Genomic DNA, 15,090 nt, shown 5'->3' with positions numbered 1-15,090 from the left:
GACTATTGTGTTAAGGGAGGGCAAGAGATAAGAAGGTGGCTTCCTAATCCCTCAAAGGTTTTAGATATTTGTACCAACATAATCATCATTGTTTTTGCACCTTTGTACTTTTATCTGGAGGAGAAGTGGGCTAAATCCATAAGCCAGCATAAGCAATTCACCTAAGTTTTGAACGGAGAAACTAATTTGGCCCAAATTTGCTCATGTATTCCCATAATATATGATGTCTTTATGGATAGGAAAATGCAGTGATACAAATGCCCAATGGCTAGGTTCACATCAGAATGATTGAAAAAGAGAAATACCCAATAAGCAAGCATTTTCCATCCAAGTAATGCAAGTCTAAGCTAAAGTTAAATCACTGTAACTTCACCAAGGAGCCTGCACATAACTGAGGGCTGAATTTGACACTGATGCAATTCTGCCTTTGTGCTCTACCTCTTAGTAATCCATTCTAAATCTATTTGTCATACACGTCTTCCAGCTTTATAAGCTTAAAGGAATTTTTAGTAGTTCTTCTACTCTCCCCAAACTAAAAAGAAGATGCAAAGGAATTAATGAATTAAGATTTAATGCCCAACTTTAATTGCCAAGACAGGGCAATTATATTACAATTCATTAAAATAAAATCCATTTACCACACACATCCTCACCCTAGGCTCTTTATGTTAAAGCCACATCACGTAAATTCACACCAAATCAATGGAAAATAAATGCTACTACTGATTTTTATTAAAATGCTGGTTAATTCACATCTACCATAATTGAACTACAAGAGAAAACACTGTTATTAGCTCCCTACTACAGACCGTACAAAGATTTTAATGAACTTTTCCATTTAGTCAGCATGCCAAAAATTAATTTCTCAAACTAAGAGTTCTTATCACTGAGGAAATTGCCTCTGTATAAAAAGGCCTCTTTTAATTATTCAGTGTCTTTAAAAAGTATGCTTGTGGATATGTCAGACTTCGATAATTTCCATTTGAAGCAGCTTATTGTGCCAAGGTACTGGACAAACACATGGCGATACCAAAAGAGAATTTAATGTAGACATCCCCAAAATTGATAAAATTTAATAAGAAAAAACCTCTGCTCCAGACATACCTTTAAATCTTCTCTTGGCCTCTCCACTGAACAGAAAGAAATAATTCCATCTTAAAGAATCATAGAATAGTTAGGGTTGGAAAGGATCTTAAGATCAAGTTCCAGCCCCCTGCCATGGGCAGGGACACCTCACACTAAACCATATCACCTACCTTGCTCCAGCAACCTGCTCAAACCTCATCCTGTTCACTATTTCACTGAATAATAACTAGAAGGGAGATTAAAAACTTCACATATTAAGGTCTGGAGAGCCTGGATTCAATACATTAATTCAAAACAATCATTTTTAATTTAAAAGCTGCATAGAGATCACAGAATTCCAGTTCTTTCAGAAAAGCAAGCAAAAAGACTTGTTTCTCTTTGCTAGCTTAAGAGAAAAGACAGCATATTAATGGACAGGTAAAAATCAGCTATGCCAAAGGGCTGTCATACAGAAAATTCATTATTAAACTATGGGATTTTTCTTCCACACCCCCCCCCCCCATGTTACTCATCTGCTGAATACTCTATTTCTATTTCTCTCAACTCTTTATTCCTTATCTCTTCCCAACTCAAAGGAAAACTGTGAAAGTAGCACTATAAAAAACTTCCAGCCCCCACAGCCTTCATCCCAACACATCTTTCCCCTCCCATTATCTGGTGCTTTGCCACATTCTTAGCTGGGCGTTCTTCAAATACTCTAGCCTTCACAAAGATGATACAAAGGCTTAGAGGCGTATGTTTTGGGAGAATCCTGCTGGTGAAGGACATTCCTCATGGCTATTTAATGTCACACATTTCCTACACGTTCTCTTCTTCATTTGAAAGCCTGGCAGAATTTTTTGTTCTTTAATATTACAGAAAACATGGATAGTATCTTGTGTCACTGTAAAACTGAGTTCTGTTCCATCGGCCCAGCTGTTGGTGCAAACCTGTCAACTTCAGCTGACTTGTTTTAGTAGACCATGTATGACCCATTTCTTGTCCCACACAACAGAATGAACCTTGAACAGCATTTTGTGCCCCAGGAAGCTATACAGGCAATCTGCTGATCAACAAGAAGCGCAAACATGTTCAGAAGTGCCCTGAACAAGCACACTGTGGGCACCAGCAATGGCACCAGCAAGCCAGTAAATGGAACAGTCACTAAGGACAGTCCCATCCTATAACTAAGGAAACCAAAGAATTTGGAGGAAGACTTGGAGGGAAGAGACTCTAGAGGGAAGCCAGAAGGAAGGCAAATGAAGGAAAATGAAAAGAATCAAGGACCCTCCACCAAGACTACCATTATGAGTCCACTCAACTCCTCAGAAGCACAGCACCCCTCCTGCAAAAGGAGTAGGTCATGTAATGAACTACAACAATAACCTGCCAACTTCTCTCCTGGACTACACAGTCTCTTCCACAAGTCATGGAAGTAGTTTCAAGCATAAGATTCACTCAATTTAAGCTTCAAAAACCGGACAGGATCCTCATAAATTTAACAATCATTGTGCTTCTGACCTCTTCTTCTCTTGGGAAGTTGAGATCACAGTATCTAGAAGAGGTCCCCATATGCATTTTGCTCTCCTGGACAGGGTCTGTGCTATGTCTGGTTCCATCTGCCTTTAGCCTTTTGAAAGTTAATTAGTCTTAGTTAGACCTCAAAGTGGCTTCCCTAATCTGAACCATTTATTTCAGTGTCTGCTACAAAGACAAGTTGACAACTACCTCAGGCTAGGCATCTGGCTTTAGAATAACTGCAGATGAGATGAAGTTAGGCAACTATGTTCTCTAAAATTGCAGCCTGTGAAAAGGAATTTATTTACTGGATCATTACAAAACCAATATATATCACTTGAGTGCACTCCTCTTGGGCTCAAGCTCTCTGCTCCCACTAGATGGGTGGTCTCTCTCTCTCTTTCATCTCAAAGCTTTATATTTTTCCAATTTGAAAAATGCAGTGACTGGCTGATACAAACAGACCTATTTCTAAAATCATATCAACAACTCCATCTGTCAAAAAATTCATCTTCAATGCAATTTCAAGAGCAGAGCTATCCGCACCAGGTGTTTGCAATAGTTCCATACATCAAACACGCTACGCACAAATGCATTGCATGGCGCTAACAGGGAATACAACTTCCTATACAAAGTCAAGGGAGAGCAAAGATAAAGAAGAAAGGAAAAATCAAGATGATAAGAAACAGATAAGAAGATACAAGCAAAGAGAAGGAAGATAACATGTTTTGTGGGTGGTGAACACCAGCTGAAAATGATTTTTCTTTCAAGTCACAATATACTTATTTATAAACACTGGAAAAAATGCGATACGCATGCAAATGTACAATTTGAAGGGTTAGAAGAAGTAGTCTGCGTCTTGATGTACACACATGCAGAAGGACCAGACAACCTCAGTATTGCTGGAGATAGGCACTTTTTCTATCTATGATTTTTTTATGTCAGCAACCTGAGAATCTCCCAAGATTTCATAAAACCCCTCACATAATTAAGCAGTTTTTTCAACCACTCAAAGCTATTGAGCTTACTGAAGTAAGCAATGTGGAAGACAGTAAGACAGACAACCTGGAGGATGAATAAAAGCCTTTGGCTTCTGGTTGTATAAATGGCTACCAGCTGGATATTCACTGTGGTTATTCACTACCATGAAGGGGTGCTGAGAAGCTTCAATTTAAAAAGAGCACTGCTACTTGAAAAACTAGATGAAAATACAATGCCTTTCCAAGGGCATAGCGCAGACAATCACTTGTACCACTTGTATGTCAGGCAAATCGTAGAGAAACCCAGAGGGAGGGAGGGAAACAACAGCATTGGCACCTACAGAAGAATGGACATTTTTCAGTTCTGCCATTAATGTCAAGGATGCAAGGTGGTGATGACTGATGAAATCAAAGGTGGAAATGTTGCTTACAGAAGAAGTACATCACTATTGCACTGTGTTCTCCTTTGAGACAGATAAATATAATCTGGATTTCAAAGATAAATAAGTCCTATGGGTTAGAGTGAATTCACTGCAACTATAAAAACTATTAGTGCTAGAGTTCAGAACAGAATTAATAGTTCATGGCTACTTTTTTTTTAGCTGACACCGATTCCTTAGGTAGCTTTATAGTCTGTTAAGAGAGAAGCAGACACATTTTTCTTACATATCTATTTAACACTATGAAAAGCAGGGGCTCTTCCCTTCTGCTCTGCAGACTTCTGCAGCCTGTGTCAGCGACTTTTCATTGCTCTGTTTTAAACATGAAAGGTCATTACAAAGGTCTCCACTGAACAGAGAAACAGGCTTAGATGCTGGAGCCTTCATAGCAAAGACACGTTTGCTCTTAGAGCCTACTACATATATTTTCTCTTTTCTTTTTTAATGCCCAGCAATTAAAGGCAAAGAGAAACTCCATGAACACACTGATGTAGCACATTAAAATAATTACAATAATCCTTACTTACACTGCAGTAAAGATTGCTGTAATGTGCAATGATCCCTAGAATTGCTTATCTGTACGTCCATCTATCAGAGAGCTCTGTTTATCTGTCAACGACAAGACTGCAAGTAAGGGACTAAATTATTTAATTGCTCATCTTATAAATTAAATCTATCCCAGGAACAGAGCCTACTCACGTTACTGTCTTGCTTTGTGGTTTAGCAAATGTAATAGTTCTGGATTTTGGGGCAGCACTAGATCTGTATGCATCCCTCTCATACAGCTAAAGAGGCAGTGCAAGAATGCACATATCTAAGGCAACAATGCTGCTTACTAATCTCCCCTCGATAAAACAGATCAAAATCAAATCCTTAAGCAGAGGTTTCAAGAACAGTGGAAGTCAAATTCTGGTCTTCAGATGCGGCTTTCTTGTCCCTACACTTTAAAGACAATGTATGTAAAGTTGAGAAAACCTTTAAGGAAAGCTGCTGGGCAATAGCTGACAGCACAGACACATATAAATGGCAAGGTGCAGTGGTATACTGCAACCAGAGGACAGGGAGACAAACCAGAACATGATGAAATGAGTAAATGATGCTCACCAAACTGATATCAATTTTCAACAAACTATGCTCAGAGAACTTTGTAGTGCAGGACACCTCCAAATTATGTATGAAAACTTTCTTTATTCATCTTGCTGTGTATTGGTTGGCACCACTGTAGTTTAACTTTCCAAATGACCAAAGACTGCATGGCTAGAAAGCAAGCAACCAGATTAGAGCAGAAATAGTATTTTATGCAAATATGTTTAATCTGAAGAAATAAGAAGAAAAATAGCTGTGATTCAATTAGTGTTTTGATGACCTGGACAGTTAGGTTTATAGCAGAAAGAGATTTAATTCCTAAATACACATGCATTGTCATGCTTTAATGACTTGAAAGATAATAGTTAACTGACTTCATGAAAATCTTTAGGATTAGAGCATGACCTTTATTCCTGCCTGGACAAAAAAAACCCCAGAAACATTGAAGTGCAAAACCATCCATAGGAAGTGCTCCTAACTCTATGTTTGAAAGCAAGATAGGGAATAGCAGACAGACGAAATGGGCTGCCTTTTGCCAGTCCCTGTTTATATTCATGGAGGTCTGCAAGCCTGTGACAACCATGGTTAGTATCTATCTTGCAGTTTATGCACATAACACCCAACCAGTAAGAACCTGGGTTTTTTCAGGTGATGCCAAAAAGTCTGTCAAGGATACTGATTCATTTATTTTCCCTTCTTTGCTTTGACTGGAAATCTATTGTAAGAAATACCTTCTTCAGCATTTCCTCTGTGCTTTCCATGAAATTAGCTGCTTTCCATTAATCAAAATAGAATCACAGAATCACAGGGCTAGAATGGCAATGCCGAGAAGGATGTTGATTCCATTCTCCTGCTCCACCTGTGATCAATGTGTCATTACCTGCAAGACATTTATCTGTTATGCTTCAGAATACCTTCAAAGACCAAGTGTCTACATCCTCTTAAAAATCTCTCTCCCAATGCTTAACTATTGCTGTCATTACAAAGGCTAAAATTAATCTTCTTTGCTGTGATGTAAACAAATTGCTCCTTGTTGCCTCCACAATGGACAGAGAACAATTCCTCTGCTTTGCAACTGATTTGATGTATTTGAAAATAGGATTTGCGGGTTGCTTTGTTTTGCTGCTTTGAGATTTTTCTGTTGTTTTTCTCCCTGTAGCAGAGGTGCTTTTCTCCTTCAGTCTTCCTTCACAGAGTATATTTTCTGCAACTGTGATTATATCTGTTACTTTTTTCTGGGTACTTTCTGTCTGATTCATACTATTCTAAAAGCCTGGGTCTCAAATCTGGACAATGTATTCCAGCCAAGGTCTTACTGGCGCTGACTGGAGCCGAAGGATTACTCATAGTTACACATGCCAGAGCAACATTTGCCTTTTCTGCAGCAGAATGACATTATTGGCTCATGTTTTGTTTGTAATCCATTGCAATCCCCCCCCCCTCCATTTTTCTCTGAATTCATTATTATCATTCTCCATCCTGTTTTGTGCAGATTATTACTTAAGAACTTTGCATCTGCCCACACTGAACTTTATGCTTTGTATTAGACCATTTTTTGAATTTCTTAAAGTGACTGTAAATTTTATTGCTGTGCTACATAGAATCAGTCTACCAAGTTCAACATCTACAATTTAATGAAATGGTGAATACTACTGCACTCAAAATAGATCCAGAAGAACCTATGTAATTTATCCTACCAGCCGGACATAGAACCATTGACAGCTACTACCAGGATGCAGCTTACCAACTGATCTTGTGTCCATGCGTAATTATTTCTTTTAGACAATATTTCTTTAACTTGCTTATAAGAGTAATGTCAGCCAATGTCAAAAGCCTTATTAAAGTCCAGATGCATGATACCGCAATCTTATCCCTGAGTCTCAAAGCCTTTAAATGTCACAGAAGAAAATTAGTTTAGTTTGACATCCATACCAGCTTTATTCAACCCCCTCTCTTCTCAATGCTAACAAATGTTTGCCTTAGTATTTTATTCTCATACTATTTTCTTTTCTTTTTGTTCAGGGTTTCAGGTTCAACTCATGGGATATCATTTTCTATTTTCTTCCTTTCTCTAACTTTAGAAACACGGATGCTGCTTGTCCTGTCCAGTCTTCTACAATTTCATAAACTAAGATAACTTTTAGTATCTTTACAATTTTTTCAGCCAGTTCATATAAATCTTAAGCAATTCCAGCTGATTTTCAAATATCTAATTTACTCAAGCCAGTTCTTTCCCTAATACAGAATCTTGCACATCAGCTGGAGATATTAACTATGATAGCTACGTGGTCACAGCTGAACTTTTAAGGGAACGCCGAAGCAAAGGCAGGTAACAATGTTCTGGCCTTCTCAGCAATGCTATGTCTGTAAGTGTCTCTCTCCACCAAGCAGTGAACCATCATTTTCTAGAATCTTCTCTTCCTTTTATTATATATTTTATTTGTATATATATATATATTTTATATATATATATGTTTTATTATATATATATTCCTTATAAAGAATTGTTATCATTAAATCCTTGGCCAAACATCTAATTTTATACTTGGCTTTCCGAGTTTAGGGTTAGCATGTACGCTCACTGAAGAGTTCAACCTAGTTGTACTTTATAGAACTTCTTGCCACTGCAGTCATGAAGAGCCTTGTCATTAACCAAGTTCTTGGCTTTTGGGTAATTTGTGTTCGTGCCTTCTATATTGAGGAAATATCAATTATCTTGGTTCTTCTTCCTTTCATTTCTGTCTTACATGAATTTGAATTAACGTGCCTTTATTTTGGTGTTCTTCTCTTCCTCAAAATTCTGCCATTTACCTTTTTATGGCCATTGTCACTTTGCCTTCTATTTTTAATTCTCCACAAGAGTTCCTGTTTTTCCTTTAGAATCAAATGAGAGTCTGTAATCACCTATTAACTCACAAGCATATAAACATATTTAAATATTGTGCAAATTACTCTCTGACTGGCTAGTGATTTAAAACTCACTCTGACATGCACTATAAATCTACTGCTATACCATCCAGTATTTAAGTCAAACAATATTTCAAAGCTGGAGACTTAGTCCCAATTGATTTGACCTTGTTAAACCAGAGCAGCTAGTTTGACTAAGACCCTGGGGGCTCTCTTGCAACAAATAGGAAAGAAGCTTTGCAGGCATGGGGTGTTTTTTCCCCCCAAACACCTTCTTTTTAAAGGTATAGATAGGTTTCCAAAAATAGCTCCTATATACAAAGCAGAAGGAAGGAGACCCCTGCTCACTATGCGATGTCAGTAACAGCAGGGTAAGGCCTCATGGTATTGCCAGAAATGTATTTACTTCGATGGGAGCCAGATGAGCATTGGGAAGCATGGATTTCCCTTTGAAAACCATGTCTGCTTCAGAACCAATAAAATTAGAGATATTAAAGCAAAGGCAGCACCATTATTGACAAAACTAACAAGTGCTCCCCAAGTGCTAATAAAATTCCAGACATGCAACCTATCGATCACTGTCTCAATTCAAAGCACATCTGCCATACACAATCACAGACAAGGCCCCCATCTCTGCCACTTCTGATGCCTTATTTAATGACAAAATTGGCTGCTTACAAGCTTATAAGGAATTTAATATTGTGCCTCTAGCATACAGAGAACCACGTGCATCTTCTTGGAGGATATAAGCAGCCATATGTGCTTGAAATGCATTGACGGAAGATAGTGTGTTTCACGTGCTGCATCTCAGCTAGTGCTTTCTGTTGATTCAGTTAGGATGCTTTTAAATTGTACTGATTTACTGAAGATTTACAAACATAATTCATGTGCAGTTGTCCTCTGAATAAGCCTCTAAAACTAATTCAAACCACAGTGAAAAAATAAATTGCAAAATAAGTTACTCAATTGAAATCTGCCATCTGAGGCACTGTAATAGAAAACATTTATTATAAAACTAACATGTATTTGTGGCTAGAGATGTGTACGGTACTAAGCAGCTCTTGGAAATGAATTTATTCAGGCTTTTCTGAAAGAACATCTTAACTGGGCTAACAGAAAATTACATGTTCAAAACTAATGGCAGGTTCTATGATTTTCATCCTATATCACAGGCTTCCCATTATCATCCTTTTTGTTTTGGAAGGTTTATGAATTTCAGGCAAACTTTGCACAGCTGCAGGAGGCCTAGATTTGCCTGTTAGATACTGGAAAGATATAGGTGCAATTCAGTGCAGAAGGAGAGGAAGCATGAATACTAATACATCCATCTCTAGATACAAAGCTTCAAATTTGACAAATCCACTTCCATGGGACTGCTGGACTGTGAAAGTCGAGGATATGCTATGCTGGAGGCCACAATGCACTCAAAAGCAGTGTTTCCTCTTCAAAAGTGAGGGTATTTTGCCCGTTCAGACTTTCATTAGTGCTCAAGGGGAATTCTTTGAAATGACAGAGAGTTCGTGTCTGCAATTAGTAATGATAGCAGAGTCTACAGCAGCATGTCTGACACTGAAGTCAGTCACTGATAGGTTCAATTCAGGCAGATGAGGGTTTCTACAGAGTACAGTAGAAGAATGATTTGGGAATTCTTTTATTCCCTGCCCAGGGCAGACAATGAAAGCCCTGAGCAGTAATATCCTGTCCAGATTTCCCACTTATTGAGGAAGAGGGCTGGGAGTAAAGACAGTGAAAATAAAGACAAAGGCTCGAAGACAAGGGGGAAAGTTCAGACTATTTCTACAGTCTTGTTAATAATAATGGCAGGTCAATGCTCTAAACATTTCTGGATTTGGAGCTTATGTATCTGCAATACAAGTGCATCCCGTTAACTTGCACAGGTCCTTTGTTCTGGGCAACAGTGCTTTACAAAAAGCCATAGGGCAAGCACATTGGACACCACCCCAGACTGCTTCCAGCCGCTTTAAACCTAACAACGTGTACTCTACCTTGTGCACCTTATCAGGAAAAGTAATAACATCTCTTTGTCCATAGAATAATTTAGCACAGCTATTGAGAGGTGGCTTTTAGCAGAAATTTTCAATAACTTAGACTCATTTTTTTGGTTAACAGTTTTCACTTATAATAATACATAGCCTGAGTGAGCCAATTTTCCGGCAAGTCTGAAGAGGTGCAAAATCTGACACATTTCATTACCATACCAAAAATCTTTTACTTGAGAATGTCATGCTAAACTTTTTCCCTGATCCCCTCTTTTTCTTTCTCCCATGCAGATGGAGAAGACTCGGTAAGTGTGTCAAGTTCGCTGTCAAGCTCCTTAAGAACTCTCAAATGACCTTGTCAGAAGAAAAATAAATCCTAACCCTTTGATCCATATTTTAAATTCCTGACTAACCTGCCCCTTCCACTCTGCTGCTTTGTGGCTTCTGCAGCTCTGACAGAATTGAGTTCAGTATTAATGACTAGCAATCATTTTCAGGCTGTATGCTCTCCTGCCTTCTGCAGACCAAATGCCTCGTTAGCTTAGCTCTGCGGGTGAGATGCTCACCTTTGTATTGGTTTCTCCTGGGTTCAAGACGAATAAAAAGCTGGGCTTGTAGCTAGGCTAAAAATAAATTCCCATCACTCAAATGCCCTCCAAGATGCAGCTGAATCATTCAAGTCGACTTCCCTTGAAAAGGCATGCTCTGCAAAGGTACCTCGTGTGACTCTAGGGGTGGTTTCACTGCAAGTCATGTGCCACTCTGCTTGGTTATGTTGCTGTTGGCTTTCAGTGCATAATGAAATAATTCAATCTGCTGAATAAAGCCAGTTTTATGCTAGAAAATAATATAAAGTTGGTTGGACCCAGCAGACTCTTCTATAGAAGATGGAAATAAAGTACAAGCTTAAGGCAGAGCTCCGCTGATTTTCAAAACCTTTGAGTACTGCTGGGTTTTAAATCTGCTAAACATACTGAATCCTCCAGCTGCCTTTGTGAGATCACTTCTGGCATGTAACAGCTACCCTCAGCTACTTCTAAACCCGGCCCCCCCACCTCCTTCATTGGGATTCTAGTCAGCTCCCATATAACGACTTCACACTTAGAATATTCAAACATGATTTTTGATTTAGAATTGAGAAATAGATTTTAAACATTAAGAACTTGTAAATCTGCCTCACAAGTGGATATTCACACAAGTTAGCCTTGGCTTAATGATGCTAGACTCTGATTTACCCAGACAACCCAGGGAGAGAGGCAGCTTTCTTCTTTCATTCACCCACTGGAGAAGCTTTTTTCTCTTCAGTCACTGTAGGGAGAACCTGGGTGTTGCGAGGTTAAAATCTGCCTTTGGGATATCCCTCAGAATAACAACTGTGTGGTGAGAACAGAGCTCCTATGCATCCCAGGAACAAATCAGGGCTCCTTACTGCGGCATGTGCACAGGCTGTCTGCATACAAGGACCCAAAAGAGCACAAAATAAAAGCATTTCTATCTCCAAAATTATATAAGGATACAGGGGGCATTGAAACAACACAAAGACAAAAGGAACACGGAAAAAAATGTTAGGGCAGGAAGAATGGAGAACTAAAGACTAAAGACATTAAATTTTCTTGCAGTTTGCACCGCATAAAAGATCTAGGACACATTCTTCTCACTGTTCATTTTTCCCTGCATGGAAAATGCCAGCAATTAAATGTGCGGTGGAAAACACCTGGAAAAGATAAAATATTCCTTCCTTCATCTCAGCACTTCCTATTTAAATAGTTCTCTCTATGTATACACATCTATACAGCATATATACACATTCACACACGTACATCTATCTGTATGTATATATAAACTAAGGATATATATGAAGAACAACCTATTGGCCAAATACAATCCATTTGTAAGATTTAAATGAGGCAAAAGCAACGCCCAGCTCTCTATGCAAGGCCAAGTATCACACCCAGACTGCATCGCCCAGTCTGCATTCTGCTTTCTCACAACAGACTATCCACAGTCTCGGAGAAATTTTCCACCGAAAGAGAAATGATCCTTTATTCTGTAAAGAGACAGGAACCTTTAACAGATGTACGACTGTTTGTATCGCTTCAAGGTATCCACGTGTGATTTCAGCATCTCTAAAGCGATCTGTGGTTTTGCCCAGAGTCAGACGTCTCAGGAACACAAGGAACAAGACACTTTTAAAGCAGCTCTAAATCTGTTGGCAATATTTCTTTTTCTTGCCAGGATTTACCTTTTTGTTTTTCCTCTTGGGAAGACAGAAGGGTCACAAGGCCTCTGAAAATGGTAGGAGCATAAGTTCCATTTGAAGTCAATAGGATTTGTAATCCTAGATCCCGCAAATGCCTTTGAAAATCTCTGTTGATATATGCCTTGGCAAAAACATCACCTTTCCCTTTCCTTTGACACTGAAGTTCCATTTCCATAAAGACAGAGAATCTACACTTTTACCTCTAACATACATAAGCCTCCAATGATATTCCTCTGTGAGGTACCTACATGCAATATAAAGAAACTGTTTGGCAAGGAAATACGGAAATAGATTCAGTAAAGTGAATTTTCAAAAGCACTTTCAGAGACTTTCAGTGGGTATTTTCTTCCTAAACACTTCAGTAATGTGGAAGATTCAAAACTCTGATCAGCAAAGCTGCTTCCTTTTATGACTTCTGTTTGTAAAATGAATGACTGGCAGAGCTCAAATTGGAAGTGAATAAAGGAAGCATTGTGGTTTCATCTCCTCCACTGGTCTGTCATTTATCTGGTTACTCCTTAATTCGTTTGTTCATGCCTTTCCTTCTCCTTAACTGATTGACTCTTCTCATTTGTGGTATGATTCATGAGTATAATTTCATACTATTTGATTTCCAGATGCATAAGAATGTTTTGATGTAACATGACTTGCCTTTTTTTAGGCAATTAAAAATTAGCTCAGTAATAATATTATTAGCTCAATAATTTGCTTAAGCAATTTGCTCATAGAAATACCTTTTCTGAATGTAAAATCCCAACAATTCCATGCCCAGAGAGCCACTTCACATTCTGAAGGGCAAAAGAAATCTCACACTCTACTTGAATGCCACTTGATTTTGAACATGGGATTCAACAGAAGGGAGGACTGTGCAATGCACCTACAGTAACTGAAATTCATTTGTATTGTAGTTACCATGTAATGATCATTCCTTTCTATGTAACTTTCAGATAAAATCTTTGAAAACCCTTACAAATTTCAGAGCAGATGCAGATTGAAATTTATAGAATACCATTTTGAATAACATTCTAGGACACCAGTGTTCTGCAATTTAAGAGGCATGGTGTTGAATAATGAACCAAACCTAGTCAAAGAAATCCAGGATCCTAAAAATGCCTTAAGCACTGGAAAAAGTCCACTACCTGTGATGTTACAGCTGTAATATTGGCAAATCAGATGTGTTCTCAAGCAGGAGATGTACGAGCTTCACTGAACATTACACATAGGAAAAATGAGCAACTGTTGAAAGCAAACAGAGAAGCTAACTGACCTGCACTTTTCTGTTGCGTGGTGTTATCCTCCACAAATCAAACAGCCGATAACTGCTTCCACCCAAGGAAAATATGTGCAACATGTAATTTTTACTATTTGTCCTGGAAAAAGGACATTCTAAAAAGCTTGACAAAATAATGAAGTATAAGACCCAAGTGGTGTCAGTGACAGATACAACAAAGAACAAAGTTAAAGTACAATATTCTGATTTTAAGACAAAACTATGGAATGCTATCAGCTTGCACTGCTTTTGTAAGACCCTTTCAGAGGATGGACTGCTGAGAGCCTTTGCATATAGTGTTTTTTACTGACAAAGCGTTAAGTATCCAATACAACCCACCATGCCTAGCAACATCAGTGTTTCCAGCAATATTCATCTATGGTATTAAGAACAAACGTCTCTTACCACCCCACCTGAAAAGCTTTTAACAAGCTGTGAACATCAAGCACAGAAAGCTTGGTAAGTTGCTATCTGAGATCTTTTCTAAGTTGTCAACTGAAGTTCTTTCTCCTGGCATGGATCTTGTTTCCAGTGTTATCCTGGTCACAACAATTTGAATGCTTAGGAGTATTTTCCTGTCCTTTGGTGGCCGGCCTGGAAACTGTTGAATTACTGCCGTAATGTAGCAATCCACCACAATGAAGTGCAAAATGCCATTTGCAGAATCTATATCTGAATCAGCAGCATATATACGCAACACCCCTTCCCTTCAAAAAAGCAGCCCTGAAATTCATACATCACAGAGAATTAGTCCCTTGAATGTTAGGAAATGCATTAATTACATTTATGGCACTCCTTTAGGAAAGTTTTAAACATGAAAGGAAATGTATGTGAAGATACCTGTTTTAAAGTGCATATGAGACTGATATACATGGTTACAGAAAATCCTTCTAAGCATATATATTATTGCTGAACATAAACTGGAAGGGATGGGGATTAAAAAAGGCGGCTGAAAAAATAGAGAAATGAGTCACATCTTTATACATAAATCACCTTGAGCTCTGACTAAATTGGGAAGGAGATGTAAGTACGAATATAGCTCTTCAGTAATGCATGGGACAGATGAAGGAATAAAGGCATAAATTACATGGGGACATAACAAAATAGCAGAAGAGAACCATAAAACATGTACCTTGATCGAAGGGCTTGTTTGGATTCCAGTTTCTGAAATAATCATCCTAAACGGGGAGAAAAGAAAAGGAAACTCAGGAAAAACATAATCGGTTTTTTTTTTTCAATACTATATTAAATAATTAAAGTACAAATGAATCAACTCACTGTTTGATTCTAATATATTTAGCCCATATCAAAAGGTTGTGGTCTAAAAAGTAGTAAATACAGGTTAGAAATTGAAGAATAAAAAAATTCCTTGGATTCAGCACCCTGAATTTTTCCACTGAATTGCTTTTCAAACTGTGCCCGTTATTATATATTCTATTATTTCATATCAATCTACAACTTCTCATATCAAAGATAAGAACATGTTGTTCAGATAACATTGCATAATCTATACCATCTTGGTGTGGCAAAAGGTCAAAGTAAATCCAAAAATACTTCCATTCAT

General features: G+C 38.2%; 1 protein-coding gene across 1 annotated transcript in view; it reads right to left on the bottom strand.

Moving 5' to 3' along the window:
- The window catches only part of SPOCK1 (SPARC (osteonectin), cwcv and kazal like domains proteoglycan 1), a 281,728-nt gene that overhangs the window by 176,017 nt on the left and 90,621 nt on the right, over positions 1-15,090 (bottom strand). The window contains exon 4 of the mRNA XM_061352067.1: positions 14,659-14,704. Coding sequence (XP_061208051.1) covers positions 14,659-14,704 — 46 coding nt within the window. The remainder of the gene's footprint in view (positions 1-14,658; positions 14,705-15,090) is intronic.

Source organism: Neopsephotus bourkii, unplaced genomic scaffold (genome assembly GCF_033783945.1).
Source record: "Neopsephotus bourkii isolate Nb327-2 ecotype Australia unplaced genomic scaffold, CSIRO-AGI_Nbou_v1 NB_620, whole genome shotgun sequence".
Lineage (NCBI taxonomy): Eukaryota > Metazoa > Chordata > Aves > Psittaciformes > Psittacidae > Neopsephotus > Neopsephotus bourkii.
This window is presented reverse-complemented; position numbering and strand designations above follow the sequence as displayed.